Genomic DNA, 22,742 nt, shown 5'->3' on the forward strand with positions numbered 1-22,742 from the left:
AGAGATCATTCAGGATGCCAGAGCCGGTCAAAAAAGCAGGTAAGTGATCAGAGTCAGTCAGTCAGTACGGAGATAGACACTTGACTCATTTTAAAAACACAAGCCGGCAGAGCATTTTAAAAAGTGATTGTGCAGATGTGTAAGGAATATTATGATGTAAAAAATTCCGATTGCTTGATTAGGATGGTAATGGCAGCTGGGATGAAGGAGTTCTTATAAGTTATATGTCCTATAGTTTAAATGTTTTTTTTAGGTAGAGTTTGGGACTTTGCAACAGATAAGTGACGAGGAAGAGTTTGAAAGAGGCTGAGCTTGTCTTTCTCTCTAACTGACTGTGTTACTTTAGTTGATGGCTGATGATCCTGGGAAGTTTTGATTTGTTTCACATTCAGCTTCAAAAGAGATTTTAGTTATTTCGCACAGGAAATTAAGTTTTTTACATTATTCAGACTTTTTGACAGTTGACATTAACCTGCAATTCACCTCAGGAACTCAGATACAATTCACAGAGTGTCAGATGGAAACATCGCCTGTGATGAATTCGACACGGCTGCACTGCAGGCATCACATTCACAAAATGCACCCGTGATCCAAATATTCCCCAACAGGATTCCGACATGACAAATGACTTTCTGCAGTTCTTTCTTCTCAATGGCAGCAGATTTTTGCTTGTACAGTGAGACGCCTCACATATCAGATGACACAGTGCAGTGTTCAGGATTTGTGAAGGATTTCAGTGTGATTGGCTTGAGCCTGTAGCCTTGTTATCAACATACAGCTATCAACAGGACATGCCTTTCATTCTCTTTAGTCTTGTTGTTTTTGCTTAATGGGAAAATTTGTACTTAACCTGATCAACTAGTTTTTAAAAAAAGTAATTAAAACAAGCAGCCACAAAACTCTCTGGATAGATAAGTATATTCTTTTTATGTATCAATATTAAAATTCCAATTAAAGAATGGATTGATTTAGGTTCATGGAGGATTTATTTTCTGAAAGCTCATCAAAACAGTTTTTTCAGTGTTTGTTTGACTATGGACAAGATTTGTCTCACCCGAACAAATGTCATGGATTCACCATCTTTTGTCGCAAAGAACAGAGATTAATAAGATTGCATTCATTCTTACTTAAACTTTAGTCTACTTCTGTATTTTCCTTAATCTGACTTCCACCAGCTGTTTCACAGGATACCACTCGTATATTGGTAGTAAAATGAGCAGGTGTTGAACATAAACTCATAGTAAATCAAAGATAATCGGACCGACATCTTCCATGGATACGCTGTAACTGCAACTCTAACTAAACATCTCATGTTTAAACAATGAAGGGTTAGAATGAAGTTAGAGTGAAGGGTATTATGTATTCTTTTTCACTTTAAATGAAGACAGGAAAGTATATGAAAGACAAAGAAACACGAATGATGACAAGCTGTCAGCAGTGACTGAGAACATATCATTCCCTCTGTGGTTCCCCGGGCACTAAAATAGCGTGGAGATAATCCCTCTTCTGTGATACCTGTGGCTCCCATGCAGCTGAAGCCTGCCTGCTTCATGTAGTAGTGCTGTACGTATGCATCCTATATTTAAACTCAGGGTCAACTGGCGTAACATGGAGTTCTTTTTTGTTTCATGTGGTTTTATAACATGTGAGCTGGATCATAACCCAACTCACAAAGCATGATTGTCTTTATTAGACTAAACACATGAAACGTGACCTTCTTACTTTTAGCTTTGAAATATAGATTTAGGGCCAGAACTCCCCCTCAGTTGACTGTCCTGAAATCCATATAAAAGTTAATTGAGAATCATGTTTCTCTAACAAAACTACTCATCTTACCCAACAGCTGATCATTTACAAACCTGTATGTCAAAGAAGCTGTTAATTCCCCCTCAGACACTCAGCAGACACCTTGTCCCCATTCTCTTCCATACAGAAATAAAACCCATAATGTTTTTTGTCTGGCATGTTTACACCGTATTGATGCTGATTGCTTCCTTCACACTTGATTTATGTGTTGAGTTTACCTCCCCTGAATACTGAAGTAAGCACCTAAATATGGGTTATAGCACAAAGGACAGGAAATCCCAGTATTTTCTTTATAATAGTCAGTTTTCATTCATCCCCAAGGCATATATATGCATGTGCTGTATTTTGTATTTTTCATGCACTGCTTTACATTGAATTATGTGCAGTCCAACACAACAACATGACACAATGTGGAAAACAAAACTTCATAATGGAAGGATCTGTATAGCTGAGGTACTTTATATGATTAAGTGGACAATAAATGCAAAAAAAAAAACATAGAACTTTGCTATTGGAAAGAACACTGGAATTAACTTAACTTTTTCATGTAACTTAGAATTAGTTCATCTTAGTGATACATCTTAGTCCAACAAGTTTGAATCTTTCAGGTTGTGTCATTCTATATTTCTGAACTGTCTGGCATACAACACAACGACAGCTCTTAGAATGGCTGGATGTGCTGTGAGATACAGTGAGAGGGTGTATGGGGGAAGATTCATAGGTTTTAAGTTAGCCCCACCCAGTGTGCTGTAGACTGTACAACACTGTCCTTTCATCAGCAGCTACAGCTGTACAGTACATGACATTTCCTGGTTTGCTAGAATGTGAACGTCCTATCACCTCTGCTGCTCTGTCACTTACTACTCAGTTACATTGTGCACTATTCTTTCATTCAGATAGTTGGACCTGAACTGGATGCATATATTGGTCCACACAGGATTCCACAATTTAGGTTGTATTCACTTTATACAGTGGGGAGGAGGCCCCCTGGAGTTGCACTTCAGTATGCGGCCCTGTTGCTTTCCTCCCTGCTGTAAATGATGCTGCTGCTCTCCACCTCACTCTCCCAGTACATCATATGAGATAAAGAAACGGAGAATTTGCATTGAATTACAGGAATTGCAGAAGAGACTTATAAACAGTATGTTCTATTTAAACAAAACACACTAAAGAGAGAATGCTGCTATTTCATATCCTCACAAAACATTTTTATCAATGCACACTCAGAAAGTTATAATAACATTGTTGTTTGCTCTCCAGGACGCTATGATATAACAGTAAACATGAACAAGACACTTCAAAGGGCTGACATTGTATTTTGAACCGACCCTCTTCAGGTTCAGCATTTGCCAAGAAACCAAAGACTCAGGAGGCAGACGAGGGGTCCTCTGTGGTCTTTGAAGCAGAGACAGAGAAGCCTGATGCCAAAGTAAAATGGCAGTGCAACACAAAGGACATTGCCAATGGCAACAAATACGTGGTCACAGCGAATGGAAACAAGCACTCCCTCAGTATAAAAGCTGTGACAGCGGAAGATACCAATGTCTATGCAGTGATTGCTGGGGGGTCAAAGGTCAAGTTTGAGCTGAAGGTCGTATCAAAGCAAGGTGGGAGACTTTGATGCTGCAGCTGTGTGTCTCAGTAGAGCACCAAAGTAAAATGGAGCACTCAGTGGAGGAAAGCACTGATCGCATGTTTGCTTTGTACACAAACTCACACTCTACACTGTGATACCTCTCCCTCACACCAAATCTCTGAAACTGAGTTGCGTGGTACTGTGTGTTGCACTGTGTGTTGCCATGACGACACTCCGACTAATGACGACACTTGCACCATTTGTGAGGTGAGGTCGTTTGTTTGGATTTGATAAGGCAGAAGCAAATCTCAACAAAAGCAGAGACACAATGGGGAACAACACTGATGGGCCCAGTGCGCTTCAAGTGAACACTGATTGCTCCCAGGTGTCTGCGCCTCGTATCTGAGCCACACTTGCTCTGTCTGGAAGGCGACCTTGACCTCACACCAGCACATTATTTCCTCATGAGTAACCAGCACTTGACTGGTGCTCAGGATACACATGAGAGGGAGCTGATAGCGGGTGGAAAAATCGGCCGGCCATTCAAGAGATGATAAGACAGAAATATTTGGGCAATACAAGCTGGTAAAGTTTGCCAAAGAATGTTTTCACTCTGACAACGCAGTGTTTTAAAGAATCACAGATCGATTAAATGCTTTCAGTATCCTGTGAACTGCCAAGATGTAGATAGAAGGAAGTGGCATAACAGCACAAATAAGAATCACCTTATTTCACTGCATGAGCGCTAAAGGTCACCCGCTTTTTACCACATAAGGCAAGTTTTATTTGTATGGCACTTTTTGGACGCAAAGGATTTACATAGGAAAGTCTGCTGGAATGGATTGAGTCGGCCACTTATCTGTATCTTTATCTATACCCTTCATCTGTGCATTGTTATCTCTGTGGATGTGCCAACACAGCAGCTCCAGCTGAGGCCCCTGCTGCTGCAGAGCCAAGCGTTGTAGCTGAACAGACCCCTGAACCAACTGCAGCAGAGCAACCACCTGCAACAGAGCAACCACCTGCAGCAGAGCAACCACCTGCAGCAGAGCAACCACCTGCAGGAGACCCACCTGCAGCAGAACAACCACCCACAGGCAACAAGAGCACAGCCCCTACACAGGATGCTCCTCCAGCTGAAGGTAAGTCCCATGCTATCCTACAGACTTCAATCATTCATTGTTTTATCATGAAACTGAATACAAACTAAGCCCTCACATCTGCCAGGTTCATGACATGTTGTACAGTGGTGTGAAGGTCAAACGCAGGTCAATCCTGTAAAGTATTTTATATAGATCTTGACCCTGTTGCATTTACAGACAAGCTGGCTCCAGACACCAGACAGGACCTGACTGGGCTTTTCACAGAGAAACCCCAGAGTGGAGAAGTCACTATGGGTGAGCAGCTCCACAATAAGGAATAGAATGTTCCTATGTTGGGTTTAAAAGAAAGGAACATCAACAAACATGGAAATTAGTGGAACATGGAAAGACTACTATATAATATATATATACTATACTAATATATCATGATAACATCCATCAGATAAACTGTTTAAGTCATAACTGCGCTGGCGGCCAGTGTTGGTACAGTTTTAAAACTCTGTGCTCTGATTTGCAGGGCAAAACATCACATTTGTGGCAAAAGTGAACTCTTCCACAATGCTGAAGAAACCCACCGTCAAATGGTTCAAAGGGAAGTGGATGGATTTAGCCAGCAAATCTGGAAAACACCTGCAGCTAAAGGAGACATACGACCGCAACACCAAGGTAAGACCAATACTAACAAAACATATCATTGTTTCACCATAAGAAAACATTTATAAGTTATTGAATATACATAAATTATAACAAACAGTGAGGAAACATTGTCAGGCAGCCGACAGGAAGTCTAGTTGTAAATGTACCCATGACAGCACATACTGTGTTATGTTATCCTTCAGGTCTACACTTTTGAGATGCAAATCATTGCAGCGAAGGCGAACTTCTCTGGAGCTTACAGATGTGAGGTCTCATCCAGGGACAAGTTCGACAGCTGTAACTTTGACCTGACTGTGCACGGTGGGTGGGAAATATCCACTTTGGTTGTATTATTGTTTTTAATATTGTTCATTTAAGTCATGAAGATCAACTTGCATCATTATGACTTTGGTTCCTGTGTTTCGTTGCAGAGGCCTGTGCTGTTGAAGGCCTGGACATCAGAGCAGCTTTTAGACGCACGTAAGTTTTATAAGAAAGAACTCTAGAACTCTACTGGACTAGTTTTTCATTATCAACACACTCAACATGACACACTTATATGTACTTTTATTTTGGAGATAAGGTGTTTTATTAATAGATGATTTCAGTTGTGAGTGAGCTGCACTGGAGCGCTGCAGAGTCTCCATCTGCTCCTGCTCCTAATTAGTTCTGTTTAGCCAATCAAGATCTTGAAGGCATGAATTGGAAGTGAACACTCATAATCAGGGAGAGATTGTAAATATGCAGTGTTGTAGATCACAAAGAGCAGTGTGAGCCTGTAGTGGAGTTTTACTGTACTGTGTGTGAGTAGTAACTCTGGAAATGCTAACCTATCAGGAGTGAAGCTGCTAAGAAGAAAGGCGGGCCATCGACAAGGTAGTGAGGGGCTTTTGTGCAACAATGGAGGCTCATATTCAAACTCTGAGGACCCTGAACAGAGGATTCAGGACACAGATCAGAGACCGTCTCTGTCCTGTGTTCTGCTGATTCTCTGCTTTCATGTCAAAGAGAACCAGCACTCTGGTTGGTGCAGCCTCCAATCTGCTGAATTTTGATAGAATGACCACTTAAGACGATCAAAAGAGAGTGAAATCTTGCCATTCATCTTGTTTGAATGAGGCAGATTTTGTATCAACCTACTTCGTGATGCATTGTGGTTAGAATCAGCCATCCCCTCTCTATGATCGTCCACTGGGTCTCAATCCAAACAGCAGATCCAGCTGCACAAACATCTACCCAGCAGCGTGAGCTTTGACGCCGGTTTGATTGTACTGAAAGTGCAGGATGTGTTAAAACACACAGGCCTTTCAGTGTCCTCGCTCTTCCACACGGAGGAAGTGCAGCTATGAAGTGTTGTAACTTCATCACATCAGCCAGATATTCCCTTTGTAATCCTGCAGAGAGCTCAGAAGCAGGAGGCACACAGAGTCAAACCTAAGACTTGGAGTTTGACTTTTCTCCCCTTGTGTGTGTATTTTGCATTGTTGTTGTTTGGAAAATTGCTGCTTATGGGTTAAACATGGCAGCAAGCAGCTCTCCAACAACACAATGACTTCACTTCTTTCATCCGTCTCTTCGCCCCACTTCCTTTTACACTCTTTAGGTAGAAAATCTGTTTTTATCTACTCCACTTTCTTTGATTTTGGACGACATTTGCACTTAATCTCTCTCTGTTGTATTAACCTTTATCCTTGACTTTGCATACGAGCGCTCCAGTAAACAAGAAAATTATTCCTACTTAACCCAGTGAAATGCTCAGATTTGTATATTATTCATCCATTCCTCTGAAATATTAAACAATCATATTTTCTTTTGAGATATTGCGCAGCGTTCTGTGCTGTTGATGTTGATCTTCTGTTGCTGGTGGCTGATATTTCTGCAGTAGTACGGATGGAAAGGAGGACTCAGGAGAACTCGACTTCACCAGCTTATTAAAGAAGAGGTGGGCAGTTACAAAAAGTAGTTTTAGTCTGTATTTGAGGAAATGCAGATAAAAACATTTGTTCACTTGTGTTTCACAATGTTTCTCTTTTCATGTCTGTCTCTCCTTCGTGTTCTTCAGAGAGTAAGCCACTTCTGCATGTGTACATTGGAATGATAACAGCACTAACCTGATCCCACGTAAGCATGAAGACTAACACTAACTGGTTTGACAGATGAACATAATGTTTCTAGATCGTACACAACAATGTATAATTTTCCATCTTGGCTTTGCAGAAACTGAAATCAAATCTATACGTTTCTGAACCCTTTATGTCATGTTCCTGCACCATCTGGAGCTTTGATCATCTACTCACCCTCACTTTACTGCACTTTTAGGAGAACTTTTACCAGAACACTGATCACAGACACACACTTCTCACTATCTATCTAATTTCATTTCATAGTTTTTCTTTAGGCTCCCTTCTTGAAAAATTTGCGTAAGTGAAAACAGGATGTCAGGGTTGAGCACCAACACACATGGATTGAGAAACACTCACTTACTAGCTTTGCACTTGCACTGGGTGTGTGTGTAATGAGGTGTGCTGGTGGGCAAATTCACACATTACATGCCAACAGTTACACATGTGAAAGACCAATCAAACATAAAGCTATCAGGGCAGCTCAGGACCTGTGGGTTTGTCTTATATTTGTTTGAATGACATTAATAATAATTGGCCCTGATCTGCTGTTTTAACCAACGTTATGATATATAAGTCATGTTTCTAATCAGCTGATTGATGTTTTGCTGTTGCTTTTGAAATGCTGTGTTTTAATCGCTGTGGTTTGTTTTGCCGTACTTTGCCGCTTGGGTTCTGCCACTGAATGAGCAGCAGTTTTTTAAAATCCTCAAATCGGTAAGAAAGTGCTGACATGCTGTCTGCTGGTTTGTTTGTGGTGCATGCAGCTTATGATGAAATATGTCATGGATCCTTTATTTGAAATGAAACCCAATTGAAGAGGTTACATATTTTGTTTCTCAATCTTGACTGTTAATCACTCCAGGCCTTTTTCTTATTTAGTTGTAATATCTAATCATAGCATTCATGAAGTAGTTCATTTACGTATTTAAGTATATCGCAAGTATATATTAATATTTGTTCACAAGAGAAGCCTGGGGGGTCAGAAAGCAAAATCATGGAGGACTCCTAGTGGACAGGTGTGGTACAACCATGCATGGGACACAGGGTGGAGGAGAGTCCCAACATATGTCTTAACTTCTGTCTAAATCAATAAATTAAGTCAATATGTCTTCATGATGATGTGAAACACGAATATACATATAATATAATATATAAGGCAGATGGTAATGAATGATTCATATATCAACAATACGCTGTCTTACATACCTTCCTCTGTCTGGTTTACGTGTACTAGAGTGGTACAGGTGAACACGGAGCCTGACTCGGATGTGTGGGAGGTCCTGCGCCATGCTCCTGCAACAGAATATGAAAAGATTGCCTTTCAGCACGGCATTACAGACCTGCGAGGGATGCTGAAGAGACTGAAGAAGATGAAGAAAGAGGAGAAGAAAAGTGAAGGTTTGTGCACTTGAGTTTAAAATTGGCAAAGCTTGATTAAATCCTTCAGTTGTTGCAGCACTAATAAAGCAAACACAGTGACTAACAGCATCTATATGTTTCCCTGCTGTTTGAATTAGCTTTCCTCAAGAAGCTGGATCCTGCCTATCAAGTGACAAAGGGGCATAAAATCAAGCTTGCAGTTGAGGTCGCCAATGCAGATGATGAGGTGAAATGGTTAAAGAATGGACAGGATCTCCAGCAGACTGGAAGGTTGGAATTTAGAGAAGTTGCAGATAATTCACCTCATGTCCTCAAAACATACAGATTGTGTTTGTGGCACATTCAGCAAAAATAATGGCAACACTCAAGAGTGAGTTTTCATTATTTCTGTCTCTCCCCTGTGTCCTCATCTTTGCTACTGTCCAACCATCCAACTACATCACCTCCCCCTTTGGATTCCTCCTCATTTCCATACAATACTAGCAAGTAAGTGCCCTGATAGTAAACATATAAACACGTTTGTCCCCTTGGTTCTTTCAGATCTTCCAGACATCTGTGTGTAAATAAATCTGTCACTAATGTTGGATGAACATATATATAGTATTGATAAGTGCATATGTAGGTAAAGACTCAGGTGATAGGGGTGGAAAACTCATTTGGGTGACAGCTAGTGGACAGGTGATGAATTACAGTTTCATGAAACATGCACAGCCTACAATTTGAAATGTATCTTCCGCCAGAATGCATAGAAGAGTTGCATACAGCAGTGAAATCCAAGTTGCCTGTGTGAACTGAAATGTGTGAGTGTTGGAGTTTTTCCAGAGCTTTAAAGAATTCCCTTCTTTGTCAAGGTACATCTTTGAGAGTGTTGGCAACATGCGTTACCTCACCATCAACCACTGCTCCTTGGCAGATGATGCAACATATACCTGTGTAGTCGGAGAGGAGAAATGTACCACTGAGCTCTTTGTGAAAGGTTTGTGTAGTCTATGTGAAGAAAACCACTTCAGATCAATGCAAGACCCAGTGTGAATCAAGATGGTGTGTATAGTTTTGAAACAGTTCAGTAATTAATTATATAGCAGATTAATATTTCTAAGTAAAAATGTTAAAGTTTCCCATTTCACCAGGATGAATTTTGCAGTTTTGTTCTGTTTTATAGCACAGTAATTTGACATATTGCTCAGACAAATACGTCTATACTGTATATAAGACACACTGTTAGTCTCTGATGGATATGTTTCATTATTTTATCACTTTATAATCAAATCGGTTAATTGATTGACTTATGAAAAAATAATCTGTTGTCGACAGAGCCTCCAGTCCTGATCACAAAGAATCTGGAGGATCAAATGGTGATGAAGGATGAACGGGTGGAGTTTGAGTGTGAGGTGTCAGAGGAAGGAGCCAATGTGAAATGGTGAGACATTCTTCTTCTCATTCACAATTCTGGTGTCAATTACGAGACGTATGAATAATACATATACAAATCAATCTTATCCAAGCCTATCCAGACACGTGTGTTCATAAGTGAGGTCACAGGAGGCTCACATGCTAAAATAGTGCTGAGACATACAGAATATGTAAGTGAGACATGTTTGATGTTACTGAGGGAGAAGGAGGTTTTGATTTTCACAGTATGAATGCATCATTAAATATGCTTTGTTTCAAATCAAGTCAGATTTTGAACAAACTTCTAGTTGCTCAGCACAGTGTACATTGCTCAGACACCCAGTAGATGGCATTTGAGTTTGTTATGGAAGCACACAGACAGAGGCCAAGTCTCACAGACTGATCGTATTATTGTTCTCTGTAAATGATCACCTCAGCGAAAAGGTCACAGCAGGATTTGAGTATGTCCCATCTCACATTCTTCTGCAGGAGAACGTTACTGCTAATACATATAGGCTATATTTGTGTCGTAAATATTGTCATTGGCAAAGAGGCCATAGATGGAATGCACCAGCAACTGAAAGGACTCAAGAACTAATCGGATTACTCAGGGAGAACAAACAGCCAAGTGTGTCATAGGTGAGGAAGCAGGTAAACAAGTCTCATCTGACTGTCCAGATTCATCAAATCAATGCACACAATTAGCTGAGGATGTGTACATCAGCTCCATTATCTAGCACACCAAAGGTAACATTTACTTAAATATTAACAAATGAAGACCTGGTCTATATCTCACTTTCAGGGTTAAGTTTGGTATAAGCTGATGTGGTAACGTCTGTGTAGGGAGAAGGACGGTGTGGAGCTGACGAGAGATGAGTCATTCAAGTATCGCTTCAAGAAAGATGGCTGCAAGCATGTGCTGATCATTAACGAAGCCACCAAAGAAGACTGTGGTCACTACAAGGTTAAATCCAACGGGGGCGAGTCTGTGGCTGAGCTCATGGTGCAAGGTAAGTGTCAGTCACACATGACATGACATGACGTGCTATAGTCAAGTGTACATTCTTATCCCAACCAATAGATTTGTGGCCTTGCCCCTCTTGGCATGCTCTCTGTCCTTGTGATACAGTGGCTTTTGCCATTAGCCACATCAATCTGCCAAGGTTACGGCGCCATGTTCGTCCAAATGCCAGCTAAACTTAGAAGAGGAGGACTGAAATTCACCTGTAGGTCTGCCCAAGTGACCCTGATACTCTGGTCTTTGTTGTGTGCTTTTATAGATTCAGGAAAAATATCTGTAAGCTATGGTTAGCAATAGCGAGTAACGATTGTAGCGTTTTCCACAATTTCATCCAAAATCAAACAATTGGATCTATTTGCTTACTTATTTATCCCCTTTTCTCCACAATAAGCGAAAATTGTGTATTTAAAAGTATGTTTCATTAATAGATGATAGAATTCTCTCTAGTTTGACCCAACGGCCTGCTGATGCTGACGAAAGAGCTGCAATGAGCCCTACAGAACTTTGTAAGTCAGTAGTAGTAGTGGTAGATGTAGTAGATCAGATTTTTATGTATTTATGCTTAGACGGTTTGATTTAAATCTGCAGTTGATGGATAAATGGCAGATTGGGACGTTTCAAACTCATACATATAAAAATATAAATGTATTTCAGTTAGTTTGACCCCCTTTGTTTCTACCAAGTACCCATGTCATCTTAACATCATTAGCTGATAGAGCAGAAGTACTCATGACGACACACACGCCAATCATCTCCCTTTTTGTGTTCCCCAGTAGAAGAGATCACTTAGCCTCGGCTCTATCGAATATATATACTCCTGTTCTGTTTGCATACACACTATATATTCATGTGCCGGGTATGACTGGATGTGTATGTGTGTGTGTTTCCAGAGGTTGGTGTGGTGTTCGCAGATCCTTGTTTTAAACCTTGTTCCCATTCCCTGACGTTGGTCCAGTTACAGTAAAGTTATCTGGCCTGTTAGTCGAACAGAGTCGGCCAAGACTCACCAGCTGCCATTGTGCAGCAGGGATCAACACCTCCATCCACAGCACTACTCCCATTATAATGCCATTCCCTCCTTATTTGACTCCCTGGCAGCAAGCTGATGTGAAATTCCTATAACCTTCACAGGAGCGTGTAGTGAGTTACTCTCATCAAGATAACACTTTATTTGGGATAACGTAAATATTTCCCATGTAGATGAATTCTCCTCCTGCATTTGGTCTTGATATTCGCTCACTTTATTTCCTACCATAAATCCAATTAACAATTCCTCTTGTGTCTGTTGCTAACATACAACACACACAAAAGCTGCACAAAGATAATGAAGACCCCCAGCTTAACATATTATAGCCATATCACCCTCACATACATTAGTTGCATCTAATTTATCCTCACACATCTTCGTCTTATTGCATCGTATTTTGCCATCACGTTCTCCCCCGATGCTCCTTCATGCAGGATAAGAAGCAGCAGAACTTTGGGTTTTCTGTACGTTAAGCTTTTGTTTTTCTGACTGTGCAGAGAAGGATCTTGAGGTCTACCAGAGCATCGCTGACCTCTCGGTGAAAGCGAAGGATGAGGCTGTTTTTAAGTGTGAAGTGTCCGATGAGACCGTGAAGGGCACCTGGTTCAAGAATGGAGTGGAAGTCAAGCATGATGGCAGAATCAATATCTCGCATATTGGCAGGTGAGGATGCAATCACACACGGTGCTACTAGATGTCTGCTGATCTGACACAGGACACCAAAGACTGAACTTTTGGAGATCTTGTTAGGATCCACAAACTGACCATTGGTGATGTCAAACCTGAGGATGAGGGAGACTACACTTTTGTACCAGATGGCTACGCTTTCAACCTTTCTGCCAAACTTAACTTCTTGGGTAATGACGATGCCTTTACATGACATCTTCCTTTATACTGCTCAGTCAGTATCAGCCATGTCTCCCTGCAGGCACCACTCACAATTAATTATTTTCTCTGATTTTCCAAGAGGTGAAGATCGATTATGTTCCACGCCAAGGTACGAAACCACAACCACCCTTATGTCCAGCTTATTATTGGGACGTTTCAAACTCATACATATAAAATTGGCAGGTGAAATGCGGTACCATTGTTGAACCATTTGTTTTTTCCGAAGATCCTCCGAAGATCCACCTGGACTGTATGGGTCGCACTGCCGAGTCCACCATTGTGGTGGTGGCGGGCAACAAACTGCGTCTGGACGTCCCCATCACTGGAGATCCTGCACCGACAGTGATCTGGACCAAAGCAGAGAAGGTAAAACAGACATTCAGCCTGGTGCTGTTAATCAGAGTGAAGCAGGTAAGAACTGCAGACTTGGCTGAGAAAGAATCATCCCAATCATGATCACAATGAGTTGCAAGCTTTACCTGGCTGTTAAATGTAAGGCTCTGAAGATACACAGGATATTTAGAACAAGCTAAGCAGATCACATCCCTAACTAATCATTTTCGATGCATAGTGGCATAGAATGGCTTTGTACACTTATTTACGATAACATACTGGCATTTGTCACTGCTAATAAAAGTGGCTGAGGTACATTGGGGTTCAGTCATCAGAACATTTTAAAGCCACTTCACCTTAACTGCCCTCTGATGACTCGCTGATCTTTGACTTGAAGAGAGACAGAGAGAGGGTATATGCCACAGCCTAGCACTTCTCTTTGCTTCGGCTTTTATTGCTTTGCTCTGCTCAAATGTAGGCTAGTTCTGTAAAGCCCGAGGGAGAAGAGAAAGGAAAGAAGACAACCTCTTGGACAATGAACAATGGGGAAGTGAGTGTGCATGTCCAGACAATTAAAAGAGTGTTTTTTGCACGTTTTTTCCATTCCTTTGTCTTTCATTTGTTCTGCATCCATCGGCCAAGAGCATCTTTACTAAAATGCAATAATCTACATTCCCTGCATCCATACAGAAACCTATTGCATGAATTTTTGCTCATCTCACCAGACAATAATTAAGTCCACCGATTTTACAACATTAGAGGACAGATGCGTGAAATGCACCTCTGCGTTTGACCTTGATGTCTTTACTGACATCCAGTGCAGCAATAAGTGCAGGTTAAACCCTCAGTATCCATCCATGTCAAAGAGGTAAGAGCATGTTCCTAATCTTCCTTCAAACGGACACCTGTCAGAGGAAACTCAGAGCTGGACAGTAAGTACATTTTCTGGAGCAACTGTATATATATATATCTATATACAGTGTTATGGCTGTTATTGTCTTTGAAAGCATGTTTGTTTCAACTGCTCCATGAAAGCTTGTGTTGTAAAGAGGCATGTCCATCTTCTGTGGATATGGCATGTGTGTACGTATGCTTTAACTACAGTATGACCAGCAACACTGTCAATCCTTTAAGAGAGAGAGAGAGAGGACTTACCAACACATTATCCTCAGAGGTATAATCCAGTAACCAGTGCTGTGATTGCTCTATTCTGCTGGTCTAGGTAGTGACAGAGGGAGATGGGAGGGTCCACGTCGAAAGCAGCAAAGGCCACTGTATCTTCACCATCGAGGGCACTGAGAGACAGGATGAGGGAATCTACTCTGTTGTGGTTCGCAATCCTGCCGGGGAAGACACAGCAGATATCAATGTGAAAGTTGTTGGTGAGACAGAGTTTCTTTTTTATCAACAGAATGCTTAATGCTACAAACATGATGTCTGGCACATCATTACCAACAAATATACATTTTGTTTTCTCCTAGATGTCCCAGATCCTCCCCAGGCTCCGAGAATCCTTAGTGTTGGAGAGGACTCATGCGTTGTAGAATGGGACCCCCCTGTGTTTGATGGTGGACAGCCAGTCATTGGTAAGGTCCAAGTTACTGGGGTTCAGTTGTTATGTTAAACTGGGAAATCTCGACTTGACATTAAGCACCATATCTTAATTCTCAGGCTACGTGCTGGAGAGGAAGAAGAAGAAGAGCTACAGGTGGATGAGATTGAACTTTGACCCTTACCCTGACACAACATATGAGGCCAAGCGGATGATTGAAGGAGTGCCATATGAGATGCGGGTCTACGCTGTCAACAGCATCGGCATGTCTCGTCACAGTCCTGCCTCACAGCCATTTGTGCCAGTTGGTGAGTCGTGTCAATCACATTTTTACTGAGCACTTTCACGCTGTGATCAATCATGTCTCACAGCTGCGATCAATCCAGTCCTCTTACTCTGCCATGATGGGTAGCCAGGCTGATGAGCAAAGCATTGACTTTTGATGAGTCTGAGGTTGTGTCATGTTCCTGTGTAGAGGCTAGGGTTGCACTGAGGTCAGGTCAGGTTGACCCATGGTCATGTTTGTTTGCTTGACTTGTGGTATGTTGTATTCTAAGACATCTGTGGACTGCCACATAAATATCACACATGCTGTACATGATTGATTACATACAGAGGTCATGCCTGAGAAAAGTCAAGTATTTCTCCGTGTGTGTGTGAGAATGAGAGAGAGAGAGAGAGAGAGAGAGAGAGAGAGAGAGAGAGAGAGAGACATTTATGTAAGATTTACCTCTTAAATGTAGTGCAGTATTCCCAGAACGTATTAAAAAAGTGGAAATACTCCATTACCTCAATATTGTACAAACCTGTGCTGAAGTACCACACTTGAGTAAACCCACTTGGTTACTTTCCATCTCTGCATACATAACAGTCAACATCATTGCGTCCAGATGGCCAATAGTTTGTTCAACAGCTGAACAACTATCTAGAACCACACTACAACTACACTACAAACTATCCATGGCATTCTCCTCTATAAATAATGGCTTGGAAGCGATCAGCTCTGGACCAGCTGCTGAACACACTGGACTTCAGTACTACTGTGGAGGCTACAACACAACAACAAAGACAATAAGAAGACAATGAGAGGGTGGGCACCCAAGAGAGAGGAGAGCAGAGGTTAGAGTGAAGCATTTGGCAGAACAGAAGAACAACCCCAATCTTGAAGCAAGACTGCAGCAAGACTGTTGTAACAAAGGAAGAATGACAAGGCCAAAGCTCCCAAAGACTGCTGAAAAGAAGCCACTGGCACAGGAGACGTCAGCTGATGCTACAACTGATGGGGAAACTTTCAAGACTCAGACAGAGGCTTCTCCGCCACCTGCAGGAGAACTGGAAACAGAGACAGCAGTTGAACCAGCAGTAAACCCTAGGGAGCAATCCTCCTCTGGCAAAGAAGGAGCTCCCAGTAAGGATGGTGCCCCACCAAAAGAAAGCAGTTCCCCAGCAGAGGAAGGACCTGCACCACCAGGAGAGGAAACGCCTGTGGAGCCTGCTCCCACTGCTGAGCCAGAGCCAGAGCCACAAGCTGTTGCCAGTAGGCTGTATTCTTTTTAAGATCTTGGTTAAACAAGTAGGATGGACAAAAAAAAATTAATGCGACAAGTTTAATGTGCCAGTAACAGAAAGATTGGCTGAATGTTTCTGCTGTTTTTGCCAAACTCAGTGTGGTGGTTTCAGTGGTGGGTGTGTATGCTTGAGATAGATAAACACAGTTTGGTATTCCTTTTTTGAGCTCATGAAGGTCATTTGATGGGTTTCTTGCATCAGGGAAAAATATTATGGCTTGTATAATACATGATGAATGCAATATATCCCTCGCTAGCTGAACCTAAAGATCTTTTCTTAGACGGCCCAGGCAGCACCTTGGACAACCCTTCTTGATAGAACACATAAAAACCTTTGACCTCTGACAGGAGTTCCCGTTATTTGCTTGTGACATGAGCACAGCCTTTAGTGGTGACAGGGCCACAACTAAAACTTAAGACCTTTCTCTCTGTCAACACTGGGGCTTGTTTAATGATGCTTGTGGTGATTTAGAGTGCATCAACTGAAAGGCACAGCTGGGCTTCGACCCACTGTCCACTATTGCTGAGCTGTGCTGCAGAAATGTAGGCGTCAGCACCTAAATCTAAACCTTGAGGGACACGTAAAGTCACTGCCTCGTTCCTGCTTCTTTAAACTAAGAGACATCTCGAGATTAAAAGGTCTTCGCAAAAATCGCAAAACACATCTTGACCTTTAAATTAACATTCATCAGTTTTTTGTCAGAACTTATCTATTGTACGTTTCCTGTTGAGTCACTTTGTAGACTAGGTCAACACCAAGGGCACTGAGTGATTGATTATTTACCCTGTAAAGGAGGAAACCATTCTTTACGTAGCTGCTGCAGTAATGCCGCAGAAATAATGCAGTGTAGATTTAGATGACAGTCAGTTACTGTTTAAGATACTGTCTAAAAATACCTATGTACACTCCTCACTCTGGTGGTACACTGCTTTTACCGATCACATGATTAGCAACACTAGCAGACGCTGCTGCTGCTGAGGGAAGAGAACTCAAGCTAAGTTGTGATAGTTGATGTCATCATCATTGATTAATCTAAATTAATTTTATTTATTTCATCCACTTGTCCAATATTTCACTCCCACTTCATTCCACCAATGATCTAACTGAATCATCACTGCCTTTCAGCTCCTACAAGTGAGCCCATCGGACTCTGCGTCGACGACATCAGCGACACTTCCATCTCGCTGAAGTGGAGGCCGCCTGAGAGAATCGGCTCAGCTGAACTGGAGGGTTATGGGGTAGAATACTGCAAGGAGGGCAGTAAGTCATTCAACCACCCAACCACTGATGCTGCTTTTGATAAATATTCTGTGGTTTTTTCCTTTACTAGTCTATCAGATACTACACATCTGAAAGAAAGTCATTAAACAGATGCTGATATTAACTTTGATCCTTATTTGCATAGTAACATCTGAATCTTGCTGGGATTATGACATTGAACATCGAGTAAATGTTTGCCATGTTTTCTGGCCTCAGCTGATGAATGGGTGCCAGCCTTTGAAGGTTTAACAGACAGGACATCAGTGATCATCAGAGACCTCACCACCGGAGACAAGCTACAGTTCCGTGTGCGAGCCCACAACATGGCAGGACCGAGCGCTCCTGCCGGCCTGGCACAGCCCATCACCATCAGAGAGATAATGCGTCAGTTTGTATGGATTTATTATTTATATTCTGCCTATTGATGTCAGAATGAAAGCCCACTGGTAATTTGCTTTTATGTCTTAGACAAAGTATTGAGTACACATACATGAATTTACCATTGTTCAAATGTTTTCATTGATCAATAAAGGTCTGTCTGTATAATAAAGGAGTCTTATAACATCTAACATCAGTGTTTTCCATTCTGTGTAGTGAATCTGAAAGATAAAATTCAGCCAATTTGATCTAAATCTTTTCCCTTTTTTTCCTTGTGCAGAACGCCCCAAGATTTGGCTCCCCAGGACTCTCCGCCAGACTCTCATCAAGACAGTTGGAGACAGCGTCAATCTTGTGATTCCATTCCAGGTGCAGTCAATACTGGACTTCATTGACCAAAAATGTTCCCAAATTCCATTATGAAAACACAAAGAAACACGTTTATTTGTAAATGTAAGACAGTGTACTTGTACACTCAACTGGAGACGACAATGTAGTGAGTGTAACATAAACTTACCCTCTTTTATTATTACATTATTTTTTAGAATGTAGTGAAAAATTCAATTTTTAGAAATGCCAGAACCTATTTCACATTTTATAACTAGTTCATGATAAATAAAAGTCGGTGGCTCATTCAGTAGCATACACAGTATTTGAGGGTAAATAAAAAAGATTGGGACAAATTTCAACATTGTGTAAATACATTTGCTGCAGGGTAAACCCAGGCCGAAGGTTATGTGGAGTAAAGACGGGGAGCCACTAAACCCTAAGCTGGTCAGTGTGAGGAACTGCGATACAGACACCATCTTCTTCATCCGCAAATCAGAGAGATGTCACTCGGGGAAGTACGATCTTCAGGTGCAGATTGAGAACGTGGAAGACACAGCAAGTGTCATGATACAGATTGTTGGTAAGTGAAGTTTGAACGGAAGTTTGCAAAGGCTGGATGTGGGCACTAACACTATATTACTAAAGTTACAAGCAGTTTGAGTGACAGCTTAAGATCCAAATCTATTGAAGCTGTCAATTGAACAACAGGTGTAACGAATTAAGCAGACTTGAGTCAGTCTGAAAGTGTGCATAGTAGTACTGCATTTGGAAATGGATCAGTGTGTGTTCTGCACATTATAGAACTGCAAAGATTAAATAAACCCTAAAATCGAAAACAAAAACTTTGAGTTCTATACAATATGTCCTCTTTACAGCAGCTTTATACCAGTTGGACAGTTTGTCAAAGTGACTTTCTCTCTTGTGTAGATCTGCCAGGGCCTCCTGAGGGCCTCAGGATCATGGATGTCTGGGGCTTCAATGTGGCTCTGGAGTGGAAGCCCCCTAAGGACAATGGTAACTGTGAAATAACGGGCTACACCATTCAGAAAGCTGACAAGAAGACCATGGTGAGACTCCACACACTGGGACCCTTAGTAATCTGTTTTTGTATATATATATTGTATACGATCACTTATGACAGGTTAATGACTGACAAAAGATTTAAATGAAGGGTTTTAAAGGACAAAACGTGCTTAAAAGTGTGCATTGTGGATTACTGTATTCTGGCTGCCAGAAATTGAACCATGCCACAATGATGAAACTGTCCCTTTCTATTAACATCAAAGGGTGAGTATAGACCTATATGTGGGAGATAGACGGCTCCTCAGACACAAATGGATATTTTAGCCTCCCTACTGACACAAACATTGTAATCAGACAACACTGAGCACACGGGCTGCCAGGAGCTGCGGCCAACAACCGCCTAATCTTAGTCCAGTAAATTTGAGCTGGTGGGACTGTCTGCACAAAGATTCACAGCCATTGTTCTTGTGATCAGCATGGCTAATGGCATGCTGATCATGTTCCGCAGTGGTCATTATTAGACCTTCATTTCACAAGCCTCTCTACCTAGCAACCTCAGGGATGTATAATTATCATGTTACCAATGGCACTTATATTGTTTATCTGTTAGATATCAGAGAGGCTGCTATTTTAGAATAAAAGCAGAGGCGCAGCATGTGAGCTCAAAGACCTCTCATATCTAATTTCATTCTTGTGGCCACCAAATCCAAAAATATTTATGCACAATATCTCATCAATTACACTGTGTATTTATTTACAGGGTAGATTAGAAGGATTTACTATATTGCCTTATATCAATTGCCAAATATGAAGACAAACAATGAAACCAAAGTATCATCTTTTTGCCGTTGTGATGATTAATCCGATGTGACACACCAGCTAAATGTACAGTAAATGCTCTCATTACACTTATTACCTATATAGCTCCAGTTGTCATTTGTCACTGTTTTACTCAAATGAGCCCTAAATGCTCTCTGTGCTGCTGGGACACAATTGTGTGAAAATGTCACCTCAGCAGTCTTCCCCCATTCCCCCGTTTGCTTGCTTGTTTTGAATAATACAGTTGTTTTAAGCAGGTTGGAACTTGCAGTAATTTGGGTACCTGCACCTGGAACCTTCATTTTGACAGCTTTATCAAAAAATATGTCCTTTATTTAATTGAATCACTTCAACAAACAGATTAGGAAGAATTCATATGACAAGATGACTTTTGAGTTGTGTTTGTGTGCGAGTCCCAATATTGGTTGTCATCGCCCAGCTAATGTATACAAATTCATTATCATCCCATTAAGGCAAGGTATTAATAATTTAGGTATTTTGTAAGTGCAATAGGGTAATGAACTTCAACTTAAAATCAAACCCTTGTTCCTTTTGGGTAAACATATGAAAAGGCTGATGTGCATCCATTCTATACTGTCTGGAAAAAATGGAACCGTTTCATTCTAGTTGTTGTGTTTCCTATGAAGGAGTGGTTCACAGTCTTTGAACAGTTCAGGCGGACTAACTGTGTGGCGTCTGACCTCATCATGGGGAATGAGTACGTGTTTCGTGCGTTCGCCGCCAACCTGGTGGGCCTGAGCCCGGAGCCCTGCAACGCAAAAGACAGCGCCTACATCCAGAAAACAGGTCGGTCTGGAACGCACAAAACAGTTATGGTAATGAGTGAACAACTGAAGAGGATGTATTCAAATGATTCATAACATCAGGATGTGTGGGGGAAAACAAACAAACATAAGCATCAGTAAAACCAGAATGTTGTTGTATCCTCAGGTATAGATTATAAATCACCCACCTACAAAAACCATGACTTCTCTGAGGCACCTAAGTTCACACACCCCTTGGTGAACCGTTCGGTTATAGCAGGATACAACGCCACCCTCAGCTGCTCTCTCAGAGGAATACCAAAGGTGAGTGAGAATCACAAGAAAAGTCACATGCTATCAAAGAAAGAAAGAAAGAAAGACTTGTGGATGTTGAAATATCACCTGCCTTAACATTCCTCCTCTCTTCCTTCTATTAGCCTAAAGTAACCTGGTACAAGAACAAGATGGACATCTCCAATGAAGCCAAGTACCGCATGCTCAGTCAGCAAGGGATTGTGACACTGGAGATCCGTAAGCCGTGTCTGTTTGATGGAGGCGTGTACACGTGCAAAGCAGTCAACGGCAGCGGTGAAGACGTGGTGGAGTGTAAACTGGAGGTTCGCCGTAAGTATCCCACACACACTGTGGCACAGGGACACAGCCTGATGTGTGACTTAAGGCCATGTGACTTGAGTGCCACCTCTCCTCCCCACCTGTGATGAGGATTCACTAAATATTTGCGGTCAAACGTGTAACTTATAGATGGCTGATGTGTATTTCTGAGAACAAGGTGAAGCATCTGCTGCATTGAGTGTATACTTTCTCCCTGTAACCTCCCATCCCACCACCCCCACTCATTACTGAACACGCTGTGTCCCATCATGCTTCAGCCCGGCCTGTGTAAACATGTTGACTCCAAGTGATCCGGAGGTAAAACCCCACCCAGTGCACAGTGAAATGTGCTTTCCATGGATTTGTCAGATCATCTCCACTTAAAGCAAATTACCTGTTGACTTCCGCAGCTCAGTCACTTCCTCTGCCTCCCTGTTTGCGACAGAAACAAAAGACAAACGGTTATGATGGCTGTCTGCAAATACTCACACCCTTTATTGACACTTCTTTTCATTTGTATATTCATTATATTCTAAGGCCAAAGTGTAATAAAAAATGTCTCACTTGCAGCTCAAGTTGCTAAAGAAGAGAAGAAGAAAGAGATCAACGGATCTGGCTGAGGAGGTCAGAGGTCGACTGTCACCTGTGTGTGTCTCTCTCTCTTCTGACATCATCGCCATTCATCCGCCTCTCCTGTCACATGTTATTTTGATGTTTAATGGCTTGATTTTCTGCCTATGTTAGCAGTGGAATTATACTATTTGTGTATTGTTTGTCATTTTATTCCTCACAAGGCACAAGGAATTATGGGTAAATAACAGAAGAACAAATAAGCAGAACTGACTGACTTACTGCTCGAATGAAATCAAGAGTGTTTCCTGTGCGATGTGAATAAAAGATGACATATAACATTGATTGAGTGATTGCATTCAGTCACATTATCAGGTTTATTGTGTCCTAAGATAGATGTGATTTGATTGCAGCCAGAAATTCCTTTGAAAGCATTGTGTGCCCACAGGAGGGTTATAAACAAAGCAGCCCTGCATCCTGAAAATGCCAAAAGTATCCCACGTGCTTGATGCAGTTGTTGAGTGCTTAGTGTTATTGTAACAAAGCCTCACTACAGCCAACGGTTTGAGGTATGTGCTTA

General features: G+C 41.6%; 1 protein-coding gene across 1 annotated transcript; it reads left to right on the forward strand.

Annotated features, from left to right (window-relative positions):
• Window positions 1–14: 14 nt before the first annotated feature.
• On the forward strand, window positions 15–22,505 carry mybpc3 (myosin binding protein C3). The gene is made up of 33 exons (XM_076155508.1): window positions 15–39; window positions 3,144–3,413; window positions 4,312–4,343; window positions 4,416–4,524; window positions 4,702–4,779; window positions 5,003–5,151; window positions 5,325–5,442; window positions 5,553–5,601; window positions 7,004–7,063; window positions 7,932–7,958; window positions 8,479–8,642; window positions 8,762–8,894; window positions 9,108–9,110; window positions 9,476–9,600; window positions 9,939–10,044; window positions 10,860–11,026; window positions 12,562–12,727; window positions 12,815–12,921; window positions 13,032–13,061; window positions 13,179–13,318; window positions 13,764–13,835; window positions 14,508–14,667; window positions 14,767–14,871; window positions 14,957–15,145; window positions 17,532–17,666; window positions 17,883–18,050; window positions 18,325–18,413; window positions 18,759–18,954; window positions 19,302–19,441; window positions 20,864–21,023; window positions 21,168–21,304; window positions 21,418–21,604; window positions 22,163–22,505. Exons 1-33 carry the CDS (start codon window positions 15–17, stop codon window positions 22,210–22,212), a joined length of 3,846 nt encoding a protein of 1,281 aa, XP_076011623.1. The 3' UTR covers window positions 22,213–22,505.
• Window positions 22,506–22,742: the final 237 nt, after the last annotated feature.

Source organism: Genypterus blacodes, unplaced genomic scaffold (assembly GCF_046128005.1).
Source record: "Genypterus blacodes isolate CSIRO-AG114 ecotype Tasmania unplaced genomic scaffold, CSIRO-AGI_Gbla_v1 ptg000067l_1, whole genome shotgun sequence".
Lineage (NCBI taxonomy): Eukaryota > Metazoa > Chordata > Actinopteri > Ophidiiformes > Ophidiidae > Genypterus > Genypterus blacodes.